Raw genomic sequence first — 19,914 nt, 5'->3', positions numbered from 1 at the left:
GTTATGAACAACAAAATCAATGAGAAAAGTAGAAAATTTTTTATATAATAACATCATTTTAAATTTTCAAAAATATATATGAGTGAAATATTTTTAACAAATTATAGTAAATACATAACAAAAAATAGAGTTACAAGTATATAAGAAATTATTTTACAGAAAACTAAGAGTATAAGAAATAATTTTACAGATAATTAAGAATAAAACAATGCATAATATCTGTAAAATATTATTATTCAATATGGTATTTACATTATTCATTATTCACAGATATTAATATTATTCAATATTAGCATAATATATATAATGATACATTTTATACAAAGAATTTTTTTGAAGTGCATACTTCGAGCACTAAAAGATAAATTTTGGTAATAGAACTACATACTAATGACAATTGTTCACTTGTAAGGAACCTGAAATTAAGTAAATATTAAATTGTTAAAAGTATATAAAAATAAGTAACAATTTATAAATTAGTTTTACTTTTTAAAAAATTACTTATATTATAGCACAACAAATAAATTTTATGCAATTTATACAGAAATTTATATATTGTTCCAAAAATATTAACTTTGTTTCAAAAAAAAATACTGTTAAGATCTGGTAAAAACTTTTAAAGGACGTTATACCTGCATGTATTATCTTACTAATTAAAACATAGAACATTTTCATTTAGCAGAATCAATTTTATTGTGTTAGTTTTAATATTAGAGTCAATTTACTTATCACCAAACTTAAAGATATTAATATTATCTAAGCCATCTACCTATAGGCTTTTATTGATATTTAAATTTTTAAGTAAAAATTAAAATATCAATAAAGGCCAATGAGATGCTCTAAATAACATTACCTTTAAAAATAATAATAGGTAAATTGGCTCTAAAATTATAGCAAACAATATAAAATTGATTGAACGCACAATTGGTATGCTATATATTTGTAAGAGGAAGATAACACATGCAGATATAACATAATTTTAACTACAATTTTAAACAATGTCTGACAAATTTTTTTATTTGTTAAAAAAATCTGACTAATATTAATATTAAGATTTTTAAAATATAAATGTAGATTGTGACAAAATTTTGATTTTTACTTTAAAATATGAATTACAATCACATAATAAAAATATAAAACATTATTTGTTATAAAAATTTTACTTACTTTATTGAAATATTGATTTAATATACTTTTGAATATCCATTTAATTTTAATGACGACGCATGATATTACTAATATCACCAAAGACTCTTCTATTCTGTAAACAGAATCGTCGTTGTTCAACATGTCCATGATTTTCCTTTTCTGCTTGCATGTATGTTATATATAATTTTTTCTTTCTTTTAGCTGATGGTGAATATTTTACAGCATTATTCCAAGCTTTAGATACCATAGACATTGCCAAAATGTCTTTTCCATATATAAATGAAAATATTTTCTCGGTTACAGGGACAAAATTATAACGTTTTGATAAATAATACATATAATCTACTTTTTTCAGTCCTTCTAAATTAATACGTCTATGATAAATATTTTTATATAAATTAACATTTTTACTTTTAGAAAATTTAAAATCATATTTAGGATATGTATTTGAATGATTCATTTGCATTCGGAAACAAGAAATTATATTTAATTTTTTTGAAGGTTCTTGGTTCAAAGATAATAGTGGAGCACGAATAGAAACGGGATCTTTAACATTGGAGCTATCTTTTGGCTTAAAAACATCATAGTCTAAACTATGAATGGTAGAAGAAAGTTTATGAACACCAAGATCTGTTGATGAACGATTACAAAAAATTGGCATCAACGATGAATCATTATAAAATTTGGAACTAGTTGTATGTATAAATCTATAAGATGTTGAAGTAGATATGAAAGACTTATCAACATAAAGAGATTCTTCATAAACGGTATTGGACATTTTTAGTTTTCTGATATCTAAAAAACATATAAAAAATAATAATATAATAATAATAACTAATGACAATAAGAATAATGATCAAATAATTCTAATCTACAGTAATTTATCTTAAAGATTCTATAATCTAACACTAAATAAATAGGTACCGTAGTTAGATTGATAGATTTAATTTATTTCTAAAAAATAATTATAATATAATATCAAGTTACCTAATACTTAAATAATTTAAATATATAAATAAGGATGTACTAATCAATAAAATTAATATTTATATTAAAATTATGAATTTTAAAAGATCATTAAAATCATTAAAAAAATGTAAGTCTCTAGATTAAAATAGGGGGTTTTCGAAGAGGTTATTATAAATTAAGTTAATTTTTTAGTAAGTCAATTTTCTAATTAACTTAATAACTTAACAAAAGAATGCTTTGTAACAACTCAGATTTATCCAGTTAATTTTATAAATAATACATATAACTTATAAGTCATATTCACTATCCAGTGATATGAAACTTTCAGCAACATTGCATATTTTCAACAAGTTTAATTTTTCAATTTTTATAACTTTTTATATTATTTGTACAGAAATTACACAATACCAGTTAAAATAATTTAAGGATGTAAATATACATTTTTAGCTTTAATGTAGTATGTTGTTCATTATTAAAAATTTATAGGTCATGACATTGTAACAAAGATTTAATTAATTCAAAATTCAAAATGTGTTTTCTATTGAAATTATAGCATAATTTTTTAAGTATATTAATATACTTAGTATTATTATTTAATATTTAAATTGTTAAGTGTTTAATTAAAAACTAAATTTGTAAATAACTTAAAAAATTAAACAAATAAAATCAGTCAAAATAATATAACAAACTATAATTAAATTTTAGATTTTTATTATGTACAAGTACTTTTATACAGAAATTGATTATTATTATGAAATGTTATCTAAAGCTTTTGCTTACATTATTAATTTGCTGTTACATGGCCTATTTTTAAATAAGTAGATATGAGTTGTTTTATTTTTTCAACATTGTAAATATTATATGTTCATAATATTTTTTGTATTCATAAAACTCAATATAATTTAAGTAAATGATAGTCTGATAAATTGGGCTCAGAAGTGATCACATTTCAATGTTTTTTACGGACCAAAAGATTTAATTGCCAATTTAAATAGAAATAAATTTCAACACTATGAAACAAAAATATCAACATTAATAGTATGTATATTTTTAAATATTAGGCAAATTTTTAGTTTAAAGAGTAAATTTCTTAATTAGGTATACAGTTTTAATATAAAATTCTTAAATTAAAATGAGATGTATACATTTTGAGTTCTCTTCATATAGTAGATAGTATTTAAGCTTTTTTTTAAGCTTCCTATTGGTATTAAAAGATAATATTCTTATAACTTAATTTATATTAATGAGCTCATTATTAATTAATAATAGGTTGGGTAATAGGTATTAATAATTAAATAAATATATTTTTACTTGTTTTACTGATCGATTAATTTAATTAAAAAAATAATTTTATTAAAAGAAATTTCATAAACCATGTTTAAGGAACCATAGCTGACTAAGTGAAATGTATGAATAACCATATTTTTTTAATATTTTCGATGAAATTATAATCATTATAAATTATTTAATTATGTAAAAAAACACACTAAGTTAAAATATTTAAGTAAAAATAATATTTTTTTTTTTTTTTTTTTTTAAGGGGAGGGTCGATATCTATTCTTCTTTCCTATGAATATGTGTCTGACATCTGCCCAATATCGTCATCAAAAACATATTATACCTAGGTACACATGATAAACTTAATAATTAAACACACAAATGCCTCCTACGTAGGTATTTGTATTGTTGAATTTATCTTTAAAAATCGGAAACGTAATGCAGCCGCCAGCCAGTTGGTGACGAGATGTATAAGCGGACAAGTGGAACTAACGAATAAAATACAAAACCAATGTACGCTCTGTTTAAAGCCATCGGGTTATCACAAACTCAATCAAACATTTTCATAAAATCTAAACGAACTAAATTCGTAATAATACGATAGATATCGGTGTCTACACACAATGGTCACTCGACAACATAATATTATAATATAATATAGTGTATTATACGTTTTATTCATATTACCTTCGCAACCAGTCGAATAGTGGTGTATGGACGGCGAATTTCTGGTCGAAGTCTCCTTCGTAACGAACGATGACGAGTCGCGTAGTGCTCTTGATAACGACGAACCAAATGCCCGCCGACAAAATCGTCGCAGAAGACGGCCCTTTGAATGATCGGTGCGACTGGGCGATCGACGTGACTGACTTCCAGTCGGTCGCGTTGTCCGCGAGACCGCAAAACAATTACAAAAAAAAAAAAAAAATTCGAAAATCTATGTAGCCGGGTATATTATAAATGTTGTCGGATGATCTGAGACTTTTTTTTTTTATCACCGTTTGCCGTCGCGTAATGATAATTATAATAATAATCGTCGATCTGTCCAATAGCCGGCGGAGACGAACGACGACGACGGCGGCTGACTCGGAGCACAAACTACATTACAACAGTCGTGAACAGATAGAAAACGATAAGCCGTAATATTATATTATTGGTCATCCGCAGTCGTAAACGATAAGTGATAACGGAATTTTACAATAATCTATAATAACCGAAATGTCGAATGAGAAGAATTAGTGATCTGCGTACACGGGATTCGCGGAATTAATAGTACTAATCAGCTCTATCGGTGGGCTAAGAAGAAGAACGTAATAAATTTACGATGTCATTTGGAAAGGCATAACCCCTTTTCCCTCTTACCCGTCTAGGACGTCGACGTCTCTATCTATAAATATTTTCTACTCGTGTTTACCCAATACGTTTATAATAATAATATACAGTGCAGAACATGATATATTATATGAAAATATTAAATTAAAAAAAAATATAATATTAACTCCTACAGCCGTTTACCTATTGATTATTTTATTTGGTTGTTTTGACATTTGTCCTTCGCGATAATAACGTTATAGTTATTACATCGTTAGGTACTTGTCACAATAATTATTGTTCTACCTACTTAATGTTTATTACCAATTTTCGTCGAAAAAAAAAACTGTAGGCAGTAACGTACGTACAGAATGATAAGGTACCTATTGCGATTATCATTTTACGAAAAAATATGTAATTTCTAGAAATACGTTTTGTAATTATTATCATTTTTACTCTGTAATGCCGTGTGTTTTCTGCGATTCGACCGAAATTCGTTGTAATAAAACAATATAGCTGTAAGATAAGACATTAAAACCCGCCTCTAACTAATATTTCTAACAATTTTTATTATTATTATCTTCTATCACTCTATTTTATTGTACCTAGACACTACCTAGTAGATAATTATTATGTGGATATCACAGCTCTAACGCCTTATGTCACAATTATTGTAATTTGTAGGTATTCGATTTTTCAGTTTTTGTTCAATTGCGTATAGTAATTTTTATAAAGTAACTAAATACTAGACCTTAGTTACTCCAGTACCTACATAGACATAATAATTGCATACATATAACTGTAGAGAGACAAACTGAGAAATAATCCAATAATGCAAATTCGATAAAATAGTTGATAATTTTAGGATGTATCCCGTGTCTTTCTAATTTTTATAGACAAGCAAAACGATTAGTTGGTCAGAAAATAATTTATTTGAACAATATAATATACTACTAAATAATTGTAAGTTATGACCGCTGACATATCTATTTATCATTTTTATTTTATAATAACATCGTAATAAATGAAAATGGTCAATCGAAGCCATTTTTTACAAATTTTCCAAAAAAATAAATTAAAAATTATTAAAAATATGATTATTTATTATTACGCCTAAGAAGAGCAAAATTTACGAATATATTTACATTATTTAGTTGACAAAGAATATAAGTACCTAATGTAATTGTCTTCGTCTTACACACATACGATAGTAAATTTTCGTTCACCAGTTTCAATAGTATTAGTGTGCTTTTAGTTTCAATATTAGAGTGAATCTATTATCAGACTTTTAGGTAAGAACGTTTTCTGTGTTCTCTCGTTGGTTTTTTCGATATTTTAAGAGATATTTATATTATTTTATATTTTGAGATGAGTATGAAAAATATTAAATATTTTAAAATTATCATAACATTCATAACAAATGCTGGTGAGACGTCCTCTTTTTATAGTAACTGTAATTATGGCGGTGGCAGTCAATTAAATAATAATAATATAAATATAAAAAAATATATATAAATATTAATATATATTAATAATAATAACAATTAATGATTCCGAGAGTTAAATATGGGTACTGGTACTAGGTACATTAAATTTTATTTCATATAATAGATTGGGACAATCAATAAAATTAATAATACGTTTATATAACTAACATAATTGAAAAATCGGTGTTTATATAACGGATCAAGTATTTAGCAACGATAGAAAAACCATTCAGGTCATTATCTGGTTATCTTAATTTAGGTGCTAAAAATTGTAAAACGCGGTTTAGAACCTGCTACTTTTTATATACCTAACATATTAATATGTATGATAGAATATTTATATATAATATACCTAAATACCTTATAAGTATGATTGAATGATAAAATTATCTTATAGTGGTTGTTGTCTTAATAGTTAGATGACACCGATTTTCATTTACTACTAATAGATACATAAATTCGTATAGTAATATAAATTAAAATATCCTTAAAAATAGTGTCATTTTCTCCGATCAAAATCGGTTTTTGTATCCAATAATTAATCATTTAATTGAAATAAAAAACCTTTAGAGTAACCTATACCTACTCGATAACATTTAATCTCAGCGTTATTGATTTGAGTAAATTAATAATAATGGAAAAAAAAAATTATTAATTTCATTGATTTGATTTTACTTGTTCCTTATAGGTATTACTGGTTACCGTAATAACTAATAAGTGTTGCAGAAAAGATATTCTCAAAACCTAAATTTTTTAAAGTTTGTCATAGAAACATCATGTCTTAAATACAGCTTATTAGTAGACTTTCGATAATTTCAATAAAAAATTAACGTGCTAAAAAATTTAGTTTTTCATTGTTAGGTAAGTCATTTGCTCAGGATCGAAGCAACAAAAAACAATGATTTTAATTGTAATAATTATAAAATTATTATTATTATTAAATAATTCAAGAAATTTATTATGAATTTACTATGCGTATTTATTTACATATAGGTGTTGTGTTTTTAGTTTTTATAAACTATCTGACGTATACTAATTTACAGTCCAATGCTTAGTAAACTGGATTAAAGATACAATAAGACCTTCAAAGAAATTATTATTATTTATGTGTTACGATGTTATGTATATAAAAGTAAGTCAATTTTTTATGATATTTTAATTTTTAAGTGGTTCATTATTGCCACTCTTAAATAGCAATATTTTACTTAAGTACTCATAACTCATTTAAAATATAAATTGTGCATTAGGTTTCAATTAGTGGGTCATTATGGACGTGTTAAATTTAATGATGAACAAATTCTACGACGAAACGTTGTGTGGCGAATAATTTATTCAATTATTGATCGCGGCAAAATGTTCTACGCCCTTTTTAATACCACTATAGTAAACTAATTTATTTTTCTATTGCTATTACGGTAAATTGATTTAATTTTTAGCGAAAATATTGCATTTATTGAATTAATAAAACAAGTTTGTTAACGTATTACGTATATAGCTATATGGTCTCGCTGATTATTTGTTGTTAAATCTACTATAATATTTTAGTGTGTAGGTGCATAAGAAATTACAATTATCCATAGTACCTAAATCATTTTTCAATTATTAATTTTATTATTTTCTAAATTAAATATTAGTAGGTAATTGTGTTAACATATCACGTATTCTTTGATTCGTCATTTTCGAAAATAAAAAATCGCAGTAGAACTTTTATTTTATACACTCAATATTTTGTACACCTATGGGTAAGTTATATTAATTTTTTCATTGTTTAAATAAACTTACAAGCTACTGTCTATATACCTATCATATTTAATGTGTAATTAATTTTTTAAATATTTTTAAGTATAGGTACTTTGTTTGTGTACGGCGTACGTTTATTTAAGATAAATGATAATGTAATAAATTTCGCATAGTGTTAATATTTTAAATAAATATTAAAAAGCGGGCAAGTGAGTACCGCTCTGCTGTACATTAGGTGCCGTATGGATCATTATTATATATTATAGGAGTGTTAAATTTGAATCCAATGATAGTTATCATTGTATACGAAAAACGATTCTGAACGAAGATGATTTGTCAGCTAAGGATATAATTTCTAGTGGTTGGTGAAAAAGGTGGTTTATGTTTTAATGGCCTGAATACAACAAAATTTAAGTTCTTTTATTATAATTGTAAGTTACACTTATGAAAAACCTTGTATTAAATTTTCAACTCTTAGCTACTTATACAAAAATGTTTATGAAATATACCTACAAAATAATTTGCAAATATTCATGGTTTTGACGAATTTTTGTCAATATTTGAACTTCAAATGCTAATAAAAAAAAATTGTGCCTATGTATTCTTATAATTTTTTAATCACTATAATAATAACTTATGAGGAACTTTGCATTAAATTTTCAAGTATTTTGATAGAGCCAAAAAGATTTTATCGACACATAAAAAAACAATTTTCAGAAAAATTGAAAATTTCAGTTGCCTATAAATAGCTCAAAAAAACTCAAAGTATTTTGAAAATTATATCAAGTAAATAAAATGCCAATCTAAATAACTGGTAAAATTTTCAAGTATCTACGACTTATACTTTTTGAATTATAACAAATATCAAAAATCGTTTGAGGCTAAACCGTTATTTAGCGCGGTTTTGTAAAAATTTAAATTTCAAACACTCATAAAAATTTTTTGTCTGAATCCGGTAGAGTTTTTTTTACAGATATTTGAAGAAAAATGTATGGAGAACCTTGTACCAAATTTTCAAAACTTAGTTATAAAAGAAAAAAATTTTATGATTTTTCAACTTCAAAATTACTTGCAAATTTTCGCGTTTTCGACAGATTTCGTAAAAATTTGAACTATAAACTCTTATAAAAAAAAATTGTGGTTAACGATTTTTAATTTTTTTTAGCTACATTAAAAACAACTCATAAGGAACCTTGTATTAAATTTTCAAAACTTTTTGGTCATCCAAAAATTTTTTATCGACACTTTAAAAAAAATTTCTCAAAAAAATCGAAAATTTCAGTGGTCTATAAATAACTCAAAAAAAGTCAAAACTTTTTGAAAATTTAACTATATACAGATACTACTGACATTAACATTTTGTGAAAATTTCAAGTATTTTCAGTGATTAGTTTTTAATTACAACCATAAAAAAAATCGTTTTGGTCGAAAACTGGTTTTGCGTAAAAATTGCCGTTTTTCCGTCATTTTTTTTTTTGTTTTTCTCGATTTTTTTGAAAACTGTTGGAAAATGTTAACTTTTTACCTCTACAATGCACCAAGGATATTCACTTTTACATCGGAAACCAACCCCATAGTTTGAAATTGGAGCATTATTTCGACTAGTTATGCTGTACAGTGTACACAGACACAAAAACAAAAAAAAAAAAAAAACACACACCATTTTAAAATCAATACATTCATCACTTCGTTCAGAATCTAAAATTATGAAAATCGGTTGTTTTTTACTCTTTATTGATACTTTACTAAGTACCTATTTCAAGTATGAAATACTTATGCATAAATTGGTAGAGGACGATTTAAATTTTGACAATTGAAAGATAATTTTTTCAATTTAAACTTATCAAAATTTACAAATTTTCTATAAACGACAAACTTCCGACATTAAAAATGAGGGGAAGCGTTGGACGATGCGGCAATAAGCAGCCCTACCATATATTTAAACGCATAGATTTGAAAATAACATTAAACGTCATCGCAATCACGAGTTATTGCTATGAGGAAATGATTAGTTTCAATCGCCGAGTCGCGTAATATTATATTGCACTCGACAATAAATAAAATGAACCAAAATGACGAAAAGCGCCAGATTCCGTGCTCACGATGCATAAGGAATTAGGAAAATTTTATCTTAGAGAAAAAAAAAAACTGGGTAAAGAACGTTACGGATTGATTTCCAGACGAATGTACGGAAGGTACGCGGTATTATAATAATCGATAATAATTCAAAAATCTAAACGGTGCTTAATTCGATTACAAAAAAGAAAAGAACAGAATATGTAATTTTTCGCGTCGAAATCCTGTCCGTCCGTCATGTTGGGTTGCGTTCTATAATATTTTATTATTATTTAACATTATTTTATAGCCGCTGCCGCCACGAGATCGCGGGCGCGTATATTATACAACAATATTATTATTGTCGTCGTCGGTTCTCGATAATGTTATTATACTACGGAGGGTGGCGGCGGTGGCATCGGTAGAAGTAGAGCTCGACGATCGATGGTGGCGCGGCGGCGGTGGTGGTGGTGGGGGCCGGGCGACGGTAGAAGTAGAGCGCTGTACGGCTCGACGATCGGTGTTGGTGGCGGCGGCGGCGGCGGTGGTGGTGACGGCGGCGGTGGTGGTGACGGCGGCAGTTTCGAGACGGGAGAACTACAGAATATAATAATAATCCGGATAAAAGAACCGGCAACAGCGCAACGCGGACGACTTGGCACCGTCCGGTCGACGGAGCGGTGAGGTGAGGTGTGGGGCGGTGCGGCGCTCCCTGGAAAACGATCGATGCGGACGGAGGGTCCGGCCGGCTTGATCGCACGATTGAACCGTTGCCGCGGTTGCGCATGCGCGAGTACGTCGAGGTCACGCGCTCTCGGGAATTCTACGCCGCGTCCCGCGTCCCGGTCGCGGACGACCCGTTTGCGCGCACCAGCCGCCGCCGCCGTCGACGCCGGTTACCGACTGGTGGCGCCCCCTATAGTCGACGATCGGCCGGTTGTACGCAGTAATAATGTTATTCGTCGTTCCCACACACTGCAGCGGTGGCGGTAAAATTCTTTTGTCTCGGCGGCGGCGGTAAAATTGTGTCCACCGCCCCGCCACCATCGCCGTCAAGGCAACTGCCACCTCCACCGCCCCGCCACCAACACCATCGCCGCCACGGCCACCGCCACCTCCACCGCCCCGCCACCATCATCACCACCGCCACCGCCCCGCCACCAACGCCGCCACGGCCACCGCCACCGCCACTGCCCCGCCACCAACGCCGCCACGGCCACCGCCACCGCCACCGCCCCGCCACCATAATCACCACCACCACCGCCCCGCCACCGCCACCGCAGCAGTGTGTGGGCACGTTAATACGCCGACCGTCGTTCGCGCCGCACACCCCGCGTTGCCATGACGATATTGTGGTTATTGATCGACCGCCGTCTACTCCCGACGGAGTTTACGTGCCCGACGACGATCGAAATATTGTACTATATAATATTACGTAAACTACGTAGCTCCCGAAATATCCAAATTTCTGTACACATTTAAATCGACCAAATCCAATATTATAATAATATTATAAGAGTTATAACACGAAATATTGTTTAAAGCACACTGTTAAATTTCGTACTATTCGTTTGACTTTTTGTACTGAGCAAAATTTTAGGAGCTGTTTATTAATTAGGTGTTATAATAATCTATATGGAGGAAGTAATGCGAAAGCGGTTCCCTCCCGGTCGTCGGTTCAAACAGGAAAAAAAAAAAAAAGTGTTTATAGTCGTAAACGTTACTAAAAATCTGGGAATTTCGGCACTATGGCTTACACGACGTGAAAGTGACTATATATTTACTAGGTACCTATGTACGGTGAAACTTCTATTTATTTAAGTCTCAAGAGGAACAAAAAAAAAAATTCGTGTTATAGAGAAATTCGTTAAACGGAATTAACACTGAAGATCATGGTTCTCATAAATAATTCGTTAAATAGAAAATTTCGTTTAATGGAAGTTTCACTGAATTATTATCGTACGCAATCGTTATTTCTGCTCAATAAAACGTAATTGTGTACAATAGTCACCATATCACGTTCGAACACTGTAGTGCTGGAATTTTCGGCCGTTTTGAACGGCTGGTTCGTTTCGATCGACATCACAGCGAACGTAATATTGTTATAGACGACCCAAGTCTAAAACGTATCGTCTAATATAATATTAATCGTGACGGACGTAATATTTCCATACTCGGTGGGCAATCTCGAGCGATAAAAATGTCTACAATATTATAATATATTATATTATATTATAGCCGTGATTTTTACGTGAGTTTATAATATTATGTGATTACTACAATAGCTGATATCAATTGTACGGCGCAGCGTCGCCCGTGACAAATAATCAAACGATTCCCTGAGATTTTCGTGTTAAGACTTGGTTGATTAAGCCACGTTTTAAATTTTAATTAATTTCGCACAGCAGAGAACGAGCGTTCGCGCCGTGTAGGTCGACCGACGGCTACTTTTAAGAGTGTGCGTACATTTCATCCGAAAATAATCGCAAGTATAAATAGCTAATAAACTGTGCTGTATGATTATATTCATACAATCCTGCAGCAGGCAGTGGCCGCAAAGTTGGTTTAAGTCTCAGTGATAATCTGAAGAAAAATTACTTATATCCAGAGGCGTATTTAGAATTTTGCTGCCCTGGGTACAGATTTTTAAATTCTGAACGAAGTGATGTATTACAATAATGTGTGTTTTTTTTTTGTTTTTGTGTCTGTATACAGCATAACTAGTCGAAATAATGCATCAATGTCAAACTTTGGGGGTGGTGGTTTCCGATGGAAAAGTGAATATCCTTGGTGCATTATAAACGTCAAAAGTAAACATTTTCCAACAGTTTTAAAAAAAAATCGAGAAAAACAAAAAAAGTGACGGAAAACGGGAATTTTTATGTAAAACCAGTTTTCGACTAAATCGGTTTTTTTTATATGGTTGTAATTCAAAAACTGGTCACTGTAAATACTTGAAATTTTCACTAAATGTTGATGTTAATGATATCTATATACAGTTAAATTTTCAACAAATTTCGACTATTTTTGAGTTATTTATAGACCACTAAAATTTTCGATTTTTATGAGATTTTTTTTTTTGAAGTGTCTATAAAAAAATTTTGGATGACCAAAAAACTTGAAAATTTAATACAAGGTTCCTTACGAGTTGTTCTTATTGTAGCTAAAAAAAATTAAAAATCGTTAGTCACAATTTTTTTTATAAGCGTTTATAGTTCAAATTTTTACAAAATCTGTCGAAAACGCGAAAATTTGCAAGTGATTTTGAAGTTGAAAAATCATAAAACTTTTTGTGTTAATAACTAAGGATTAAAAATACAACACTAAGTTTTCAATAAGTTTTCCTTCAAGTATCTATAGAGAAAACTCGAAGCCTCATTATAGGAAAAATTTAAGTGCGTTTGAATTTTAAATTTTTACGAAATATCGTAACGATAACGATTTATCCTCAAACGATTTTAAATATTTGTTATTATTCAAAAATATAAGTCATAGATACTTGAAAGCTTCATCAGTTATTTAGATTGGCATTTTCTTTACATGATATAATTTTCAAAATATTTTGAGTTTTTTTGAGCATTTATAGACAATTGAAATTTTCAATTTTTCTGAAAAAAATTTTTGAAGTGTCGATAAAATTTTTTTGACCCAATCAAAATACTTGAAAATTTTATACAAAGTTCCTAAATGTTATTCTTATAGTGACTAAAAATTATAAGAATACATAGGCACAATTTTTTTTTATTAGCATTTAAAGTTCAAATTTTGACAAAAATTCTTCAAAATCATGGATATTTGCAAATTATTTTGTAGGTATAATTTATAAAAAATTTTGCATAAGTAGCTAAGAGTTTAAAATTAAATACAAGATTTTTCATAAGTTTAGCTTACAATAATTATAAAAGAATTTAAATTTTGGTCTATTCAGACCATTAAATCATAAACCACCTTTTTACCAACCACTGGAAATTATATCCTAGGCAACAAATCATCTTCGTTCAGAATCGTTTTTCGTATACAATGATAACTACCATTGGATTCAAATTTAACACTCCTATAATATATAATAGTGATCCACACGGCATCTAATGTACAGCAGAGCGGTACCCACTTACCCGATTTTTTTTTTTTAAATACTATATATAACAAATTTTTAAAAAAGTTTATATTTGTCCCAAGTTTTAATTTGTATTGGAAACATGATTTTTTAGAATTCTTAGTAGACTGGTCTATGTTGTAGCACCCTGCATATAGTTTGAGACAAAAATAAAAAATTAAAAAAATGTGCTTAGGTAGCAATAAAATTTTCAAAACCATAAGGTGTCAAAAAACAATCCAAGAGTAAACTTTTGACACCAAATTCAAGATTTGGTTTAGAATTTATGTAAATTTAAAGTTAAAAACTGTCCTAAGTTGTAGCATTTGACGGTATTTATTAAAAATTTCATGCATTTTATTTTAAATAGTTATAAATTATTAATATATTTGTTACAAATACGGGGCCACCGCGCTTTTGACCGGAAAATTAACTGCTTATATAATATACTTGTGTGTGTAGTGTGTTTTAGCACATTAGGTACATATATGTGATTCGCGTGAATATTTCATTAAATAATATAAGACAACACTCTCAAAGATTAGTTAAATGGGTATAGATATAATTTTATTATAGATAAGTACACGTCAGAACATATTATTTAGAAATTATAAACTGCATTTTCAAACTACAAAATATGCCTTATAATAATAATGTAATATTATCTAGTCAATATTACTTTACTACAACCGACAGGTATCGGTAATATATTTAACAAACGTATTAATATACTAATTATACTACGAGTATATTAACTTTATTATTACAGCTTAAATAAACACGTCACTTAATATCTATAGGTATATTTGATAGTTTATGACTTACGATTAATTAATTAACAAAGATAAATGCATATAGGTAAATTTTTATCAACATCGTAACATGTATAAACACATTATGATATATTATATAGGTACAAATAAGGTAACCAAATGATTATATTGTATAGGATGATAATTCTAAAATTGTCCAATTGTTTAGATAGGAATTTGTAGCTATATGTTATTATAATATCATTTATTTCGATTGAACACAACAGTTGGAAAATAATTGCCTACAAGTTCAGTATTTGACAATTGAAACTCAGAAAAACACAAACACCCTGATCCTGATTTGTTTTATAATGATTAATAATTGAGAAATTGATTTATTTTGTAAGTATTATTTAGGTGTTATGAATGATGATTAGATAATGCTAGTATTAATATCGTCCATAATATTAAAAAACGAATAACATTTACGCCCTGTTTAATTAATTACGTATGGGCGAAAACATTAAATGTAATTGTTAGTGAGGTACTTATGCAAAAATTCATTATTAATTGTTGTTAATTGAGTCAGTTATACATATTATAAAACGGAAGCATGTAAATGCATTTGTACTTTTAAAGTATAATTAGACAATAATAAAATGATAATCTATACATAGGTAATTATAATCAGACGAGTATAAGTAACAATAGTGTTTAATATTAAATTAATTAATTTATATATTAAACATATTTAGCTCGACTGTTTATCACAAACAGTCAAATAGATTCATGTTATTATGTTAATATTATAAACATCACGTGTATATTAAGTAATATTCAGTGATTTACATAAGTTATATATTCAATAATTATAAATCAATTTGATTTTGAAAAATTAAATACAACAACAATAGATTTGCATTAATCACTGTGGAGGTATACTTACATTTATGAATTAAGAATTCAATTTATTACAACAAAGGCACGTCTGCTTTTTAACAAATAATAAGTCAGCAGTCGACGTTTGTAGTAGTTATAGTTATAATAAAGTATAGGAAAAATAGTTCTAATTTTCTAATGACTACAAGCAAACATTAGGTACATTAAAAAAAACACACACACGATAAAAATGTCTTTAGTATTCACTGTAAATATAATTTAGGCGCAAGGTGATTTATTCGATTTATAATTAATGAAGGTGCAATAAATTATGCATATAGGCATACATTGTACATATAAAATTACCTAATGTTACGTTAGTGTTGTAATTTATATAGGTACCGAACATTTAGTAGCAGTTGGTGGTTAAAGATACTTATTTCATATTTGTACTTACGTATTATAATAACTGCAGGTAAATATAATTTAATTACCTACCAAATTTTTACTTCAAGAATTAAAGTAAAATTTTGAGATAAAATTAAAACCAGATATTCTCCGATTTATTTACTTCGTAGAATTAATTTTAATAATTTTGAATTAATCTTTAAATACTATATACTATGATAAATAGGTAGATAATGTATTCATTAATATTTTTTCTACGTGCAATCTATTTTATTTTAACAGTGTAATGTATATTTTTTATATCTTAAAAATCTCGTTTTTCAAACTGAATTTGATTTTTAAACTGAATTTGATTTTTAAAATGTATTAAAATCTTATCATATAATTTTTTGTACTCTTCAGTTACATTTATATTCTTATGACAAAAATATAATATCGCGTGTATAAAAACTTTTTCCAACTTTTTTTGAGCAGTTACAGATTTTGAGATAGATTTACGCCAAGTTTTAGACACAGCGGTCATCGATGCAATGTCTTTATAACTTAAGTATGAGAATACTTTTTCGAGAAAAGGCCTATACATTTCAAACTCTGTGAAAACAGACATAAAATCAATATATTCTTGACCATGCTTAACTACACTAACATCAAGGTTTAACGGAGGAAAGATAATTTTTGATGATAATGGGGGGATTGTATTATCACTTAATTCTAAAAAATCTTGATTTTTACAGAGATCACGTTTTGATAAAGTTTTTCGGAGAAAATTGGTGAGCCCGCATTGAATTATCATGCTCCTATAAGAAGATAGTTGCTCATTCATATTCATGCCAGATTCAAATGTTACTAATTGTTGGTGTTGGATATTAACATCATCTAGATCATGCAAATTGGGTTCTTCATTGATTTCGACGAGATTGTTATGGTCATTTTCTACTTCATTAACATTGTCATTATCACGTCTCACAGTGTATTTACCAGAAGCAACGTCATCAAAAAAATCGCTACAAATTTTTGCCATGTACAAAAAACGAGTTGGTGGTGGAAATATATCAAGTTCAGGTGACTGTTCATCAAAGGAATAAAATATATTTTCATTTATTTCGGGTTCAGGTACTATTTCCGGTACATTTATGGGACCCAGAGTATCATCGGCATTATTATCAGCAGTGCTGTTGGAAGGTTTTGCGGTTTCAGGAAAATTGTCGGTGTTGTCACATGGATATTCTTCACTGGATTTTTTAGCCATTGTTTCTGAACCTATATAATACACGAATAATAAATATTCTTAGTTTAAGTATGATTGTATTTTCCTTATTGTATATTATTAAAATGTTTATTATAAATAATGGATTAACGGTCAATTATTATTAGAGGACAAGTTGAAGCAAAAAAAAAAAAAAATACTTAAAATACCTACTTGAATTATAATACTTATTATAATTATTACTTATATAGTTATACCAGCTTATAAGAGGCGCTTATAACAATGCAACAGATGAACGTTCATACATTCACTATTTGTTTATTAGATACTTGTATAAGCCGTAAAGGTATCCCTAAATAATTTTATCTGATTATCAATATTTTGAAAATAATTGAAAAAATAAAAATTGAAAACTAATTTTAAAATTTATAAATTCTTATTTTACAGACGAGACAAATTTAAGCGACGCCCATCTCTCCATAGACCATAGCAAGGGCGCCCATATGGGGGAGGGAAGGGAGGGACATGTCCCTCCCTGGAAAATGATAAAAATCAGAAAAAATATTCTTTAGATAGAATTTAAAAATTTAATTTAATATAAGATAATCTTTAATTTTTTTATGAAAAACCAGGTTATCAATCAGCTATAAATAAAAACATGCTTTTTTCGTTTTTATTCTATAGACAATTGTAAATTCTTAAAATCAAGGTGGATACGTGGATATATATATCCACCTTACTTAAAATATTGTGATTGCCATAAATACGATATGTTTATGTATGTTTACACCACCAATCACCATAATATTTTATTTATGATCACAAATATATGTATAATTATTAGGGCTCAGATTTATATGTAAATACATATTTTTACTGTGACTAAATAAAATAATTTAGGTAGGTAAGTGATAAATTCGTATAAAAGGATTTCCAATTAAATTAACTATATTTTATTTTACATATTTCTCAATAACTCTATTATTTCCTTCATATTTCGACAATTTGTTCATTTGCGATTTATTAATAATTATTAATTATATATAGGTATACGACTGTATTTTTCAATATAGACAATTTTATTTCCCATGTTTCCAAAAGTACAAAATATTCGTATTAACAAATGTTCGATATTTATGACTTCGATAAACAATAGATAACGATTGAAAATTTAAAAATGCATGTTATCATAAATTGTAATAAAGATAATTAATATTTTTTTTAGCTTTTTTTATTTATATTTTATAATTTTTAATAGCCTTTTTAAATAATTTGACTATTTAAAATATAATTTGTTTCATTAGGAACTCATATGGATATATTATACAATTAAATATTAATAAATATATCATTTTAATAAAATACTGCATATTTTGAGTTTTTTAGCACATATTTATGTACATATTTTGGTTTCATAAATATGTATAAATCCGAGCTCTAGTAATTATATATATATAGTATAATATACAATATATACATATAGCCATTCCTTTTTATAAATAAATTGATAAATTAAAATTTTGTCCCCCCACTTGAGAATTTTTCTATGGGCGCCCTTGGACCATAATCCAATCATTTTATTATTAAGGCTGGGATTTTAATGCCCTAAAAAATCTCAAAAAATGCAATATAAAAATGCATATATATTTATTATGGCTTAATCAAAAATTTTTTTTAAATATTTCAACTTGTTTTTGCTAGTACATATTAGCCAATAGGTAAGTAACGGCGTTAATTTAAGCGGAAAGTCCTAGCTATGATAAAATTGTTATTGACGATAATCGATTGTCGTGCTATATAATTTATAAATCGTACCGTCGCGCGTCGGTAGTTTGCCGAAAATATCTTGTTAATCGCGACAATTTTCGTTGATTTTATGAAAAATTGTGAAAAATGCTCTACAAACTAAGAAAATGCTCTAAAATGCATTTAAGGTTAATAGTGACAAAAAATGCAAAATAAAAATTACTTTAAATTAATCAGCATCACCCAAAACACATTTTATACTTACGGATCAACGTTTTGAAACACTAGAAAAAAAGATGCATTTGCATCAAAATCCCAGCCCTAGTCATTATATATTGGTAGTTACCTATATATTCTATATAGACGTCTGGCTAATCACTTACCTTAAAAGATTGCAAGACGATATCGATTGGATTGAAAATGACAAATGTATGGATGCAGTCACAAGTTGTGCAAGACGAAAAACAGTTAAAATGTAGTAGATACTTTTGTTATGTAGCACTTTTGGTTTAACAAAAAAGGTATTAACAAAATTATTTAATATTAAATGTGCGATCAACAACGTATTCGAGTAGCTGTTGCCTGTTGATTGGTAATACGTAAAACAACGCCCGGAACGTTAGAGCTAGTATTGAGGCAAGCGCCACCCTATTTATTGATTTTTTCCGACCGAACCCGGGAAAAATACGAAAGCCAACTTATATATATATATGACACAGCCCCAGCGCTTGCGCCTCTCCTCACCCGTACACACTTCCACTCTGGCCCAGTAGGAGAATATCGAGGTTAAGCTGATAGGACCGCGGTGGCTGGAGACGCGGTGTAGACTGGCACTCC

At 28.5% G+C, this 19,914-nt stretch overlaps 2 protein-coding genes across 2 annotated transcripts; both read right to left on the bottom strand.

Moving 5' to 3' along the window:
* Positions 1-221: 221 nt before the first annotated feature.
* On the bottom strand, positions 222-4,894 carry LOC114128756 (uncharacterized). Its single transcript, XM_050206940.1, has 3 exons — positions 4,084-4,894; positions 1,168-1,944; positions 222-416 (listed from the first exon to the last, which is right to left on the bottom strand). The coding sequence occupies exon 2, from the start codon at positions 1,925-1,927 to the stop codon at positions 1,214-1,216; it is 714 nt and encodes a 237-aa protein (XP_050062897.1). The 5' UTR covers positions 1,928-1,944; positions 4,084-4,894; the 3' UTR covers positions 222-416; positions 1,168-1,213.
* Positions 4,895-14,620: 9,726 nt separating this feature from the next.
* Positions 14,621-19,914, bottom strand: LOC114128754 (uncharacterized). The gene is made up of 2 exons (XM_027993336.2): positions 19,461-19,914; positions 14,621-17,384 (listed from the first exon to the last, which is right to left on the bottom strand). The coding sequence occupies exon 2, from the start codon at positions 17,371-17,373 to the stop codon at positions 16,429-16,431; it is 945 nt and encodes a 314-aa protein (XP_027849137.2). The 5' UTR covers positions 17,374-17,384; positions 19,461-19,914; the 3' UTR covers positions 14,621-16,428.

Source organism: Aphis gossypii, chromosome X (assembly GCF_020184175.1).
Source record: "Aphis gossypii isolate Hap1 chromosome X, ASM2018417v2, whole genome shotgun sequence".
In the NCBI taxonomy this organism is placed as follows: Eukaryota; Metazoa; Arthropoda; class Insecta; order Hemiptera; family Aphididae; genus Aphis; species Aphis gossypii.
This window is presented reverse-complemented; position numbering and strand designations above follow the sequence as displayed.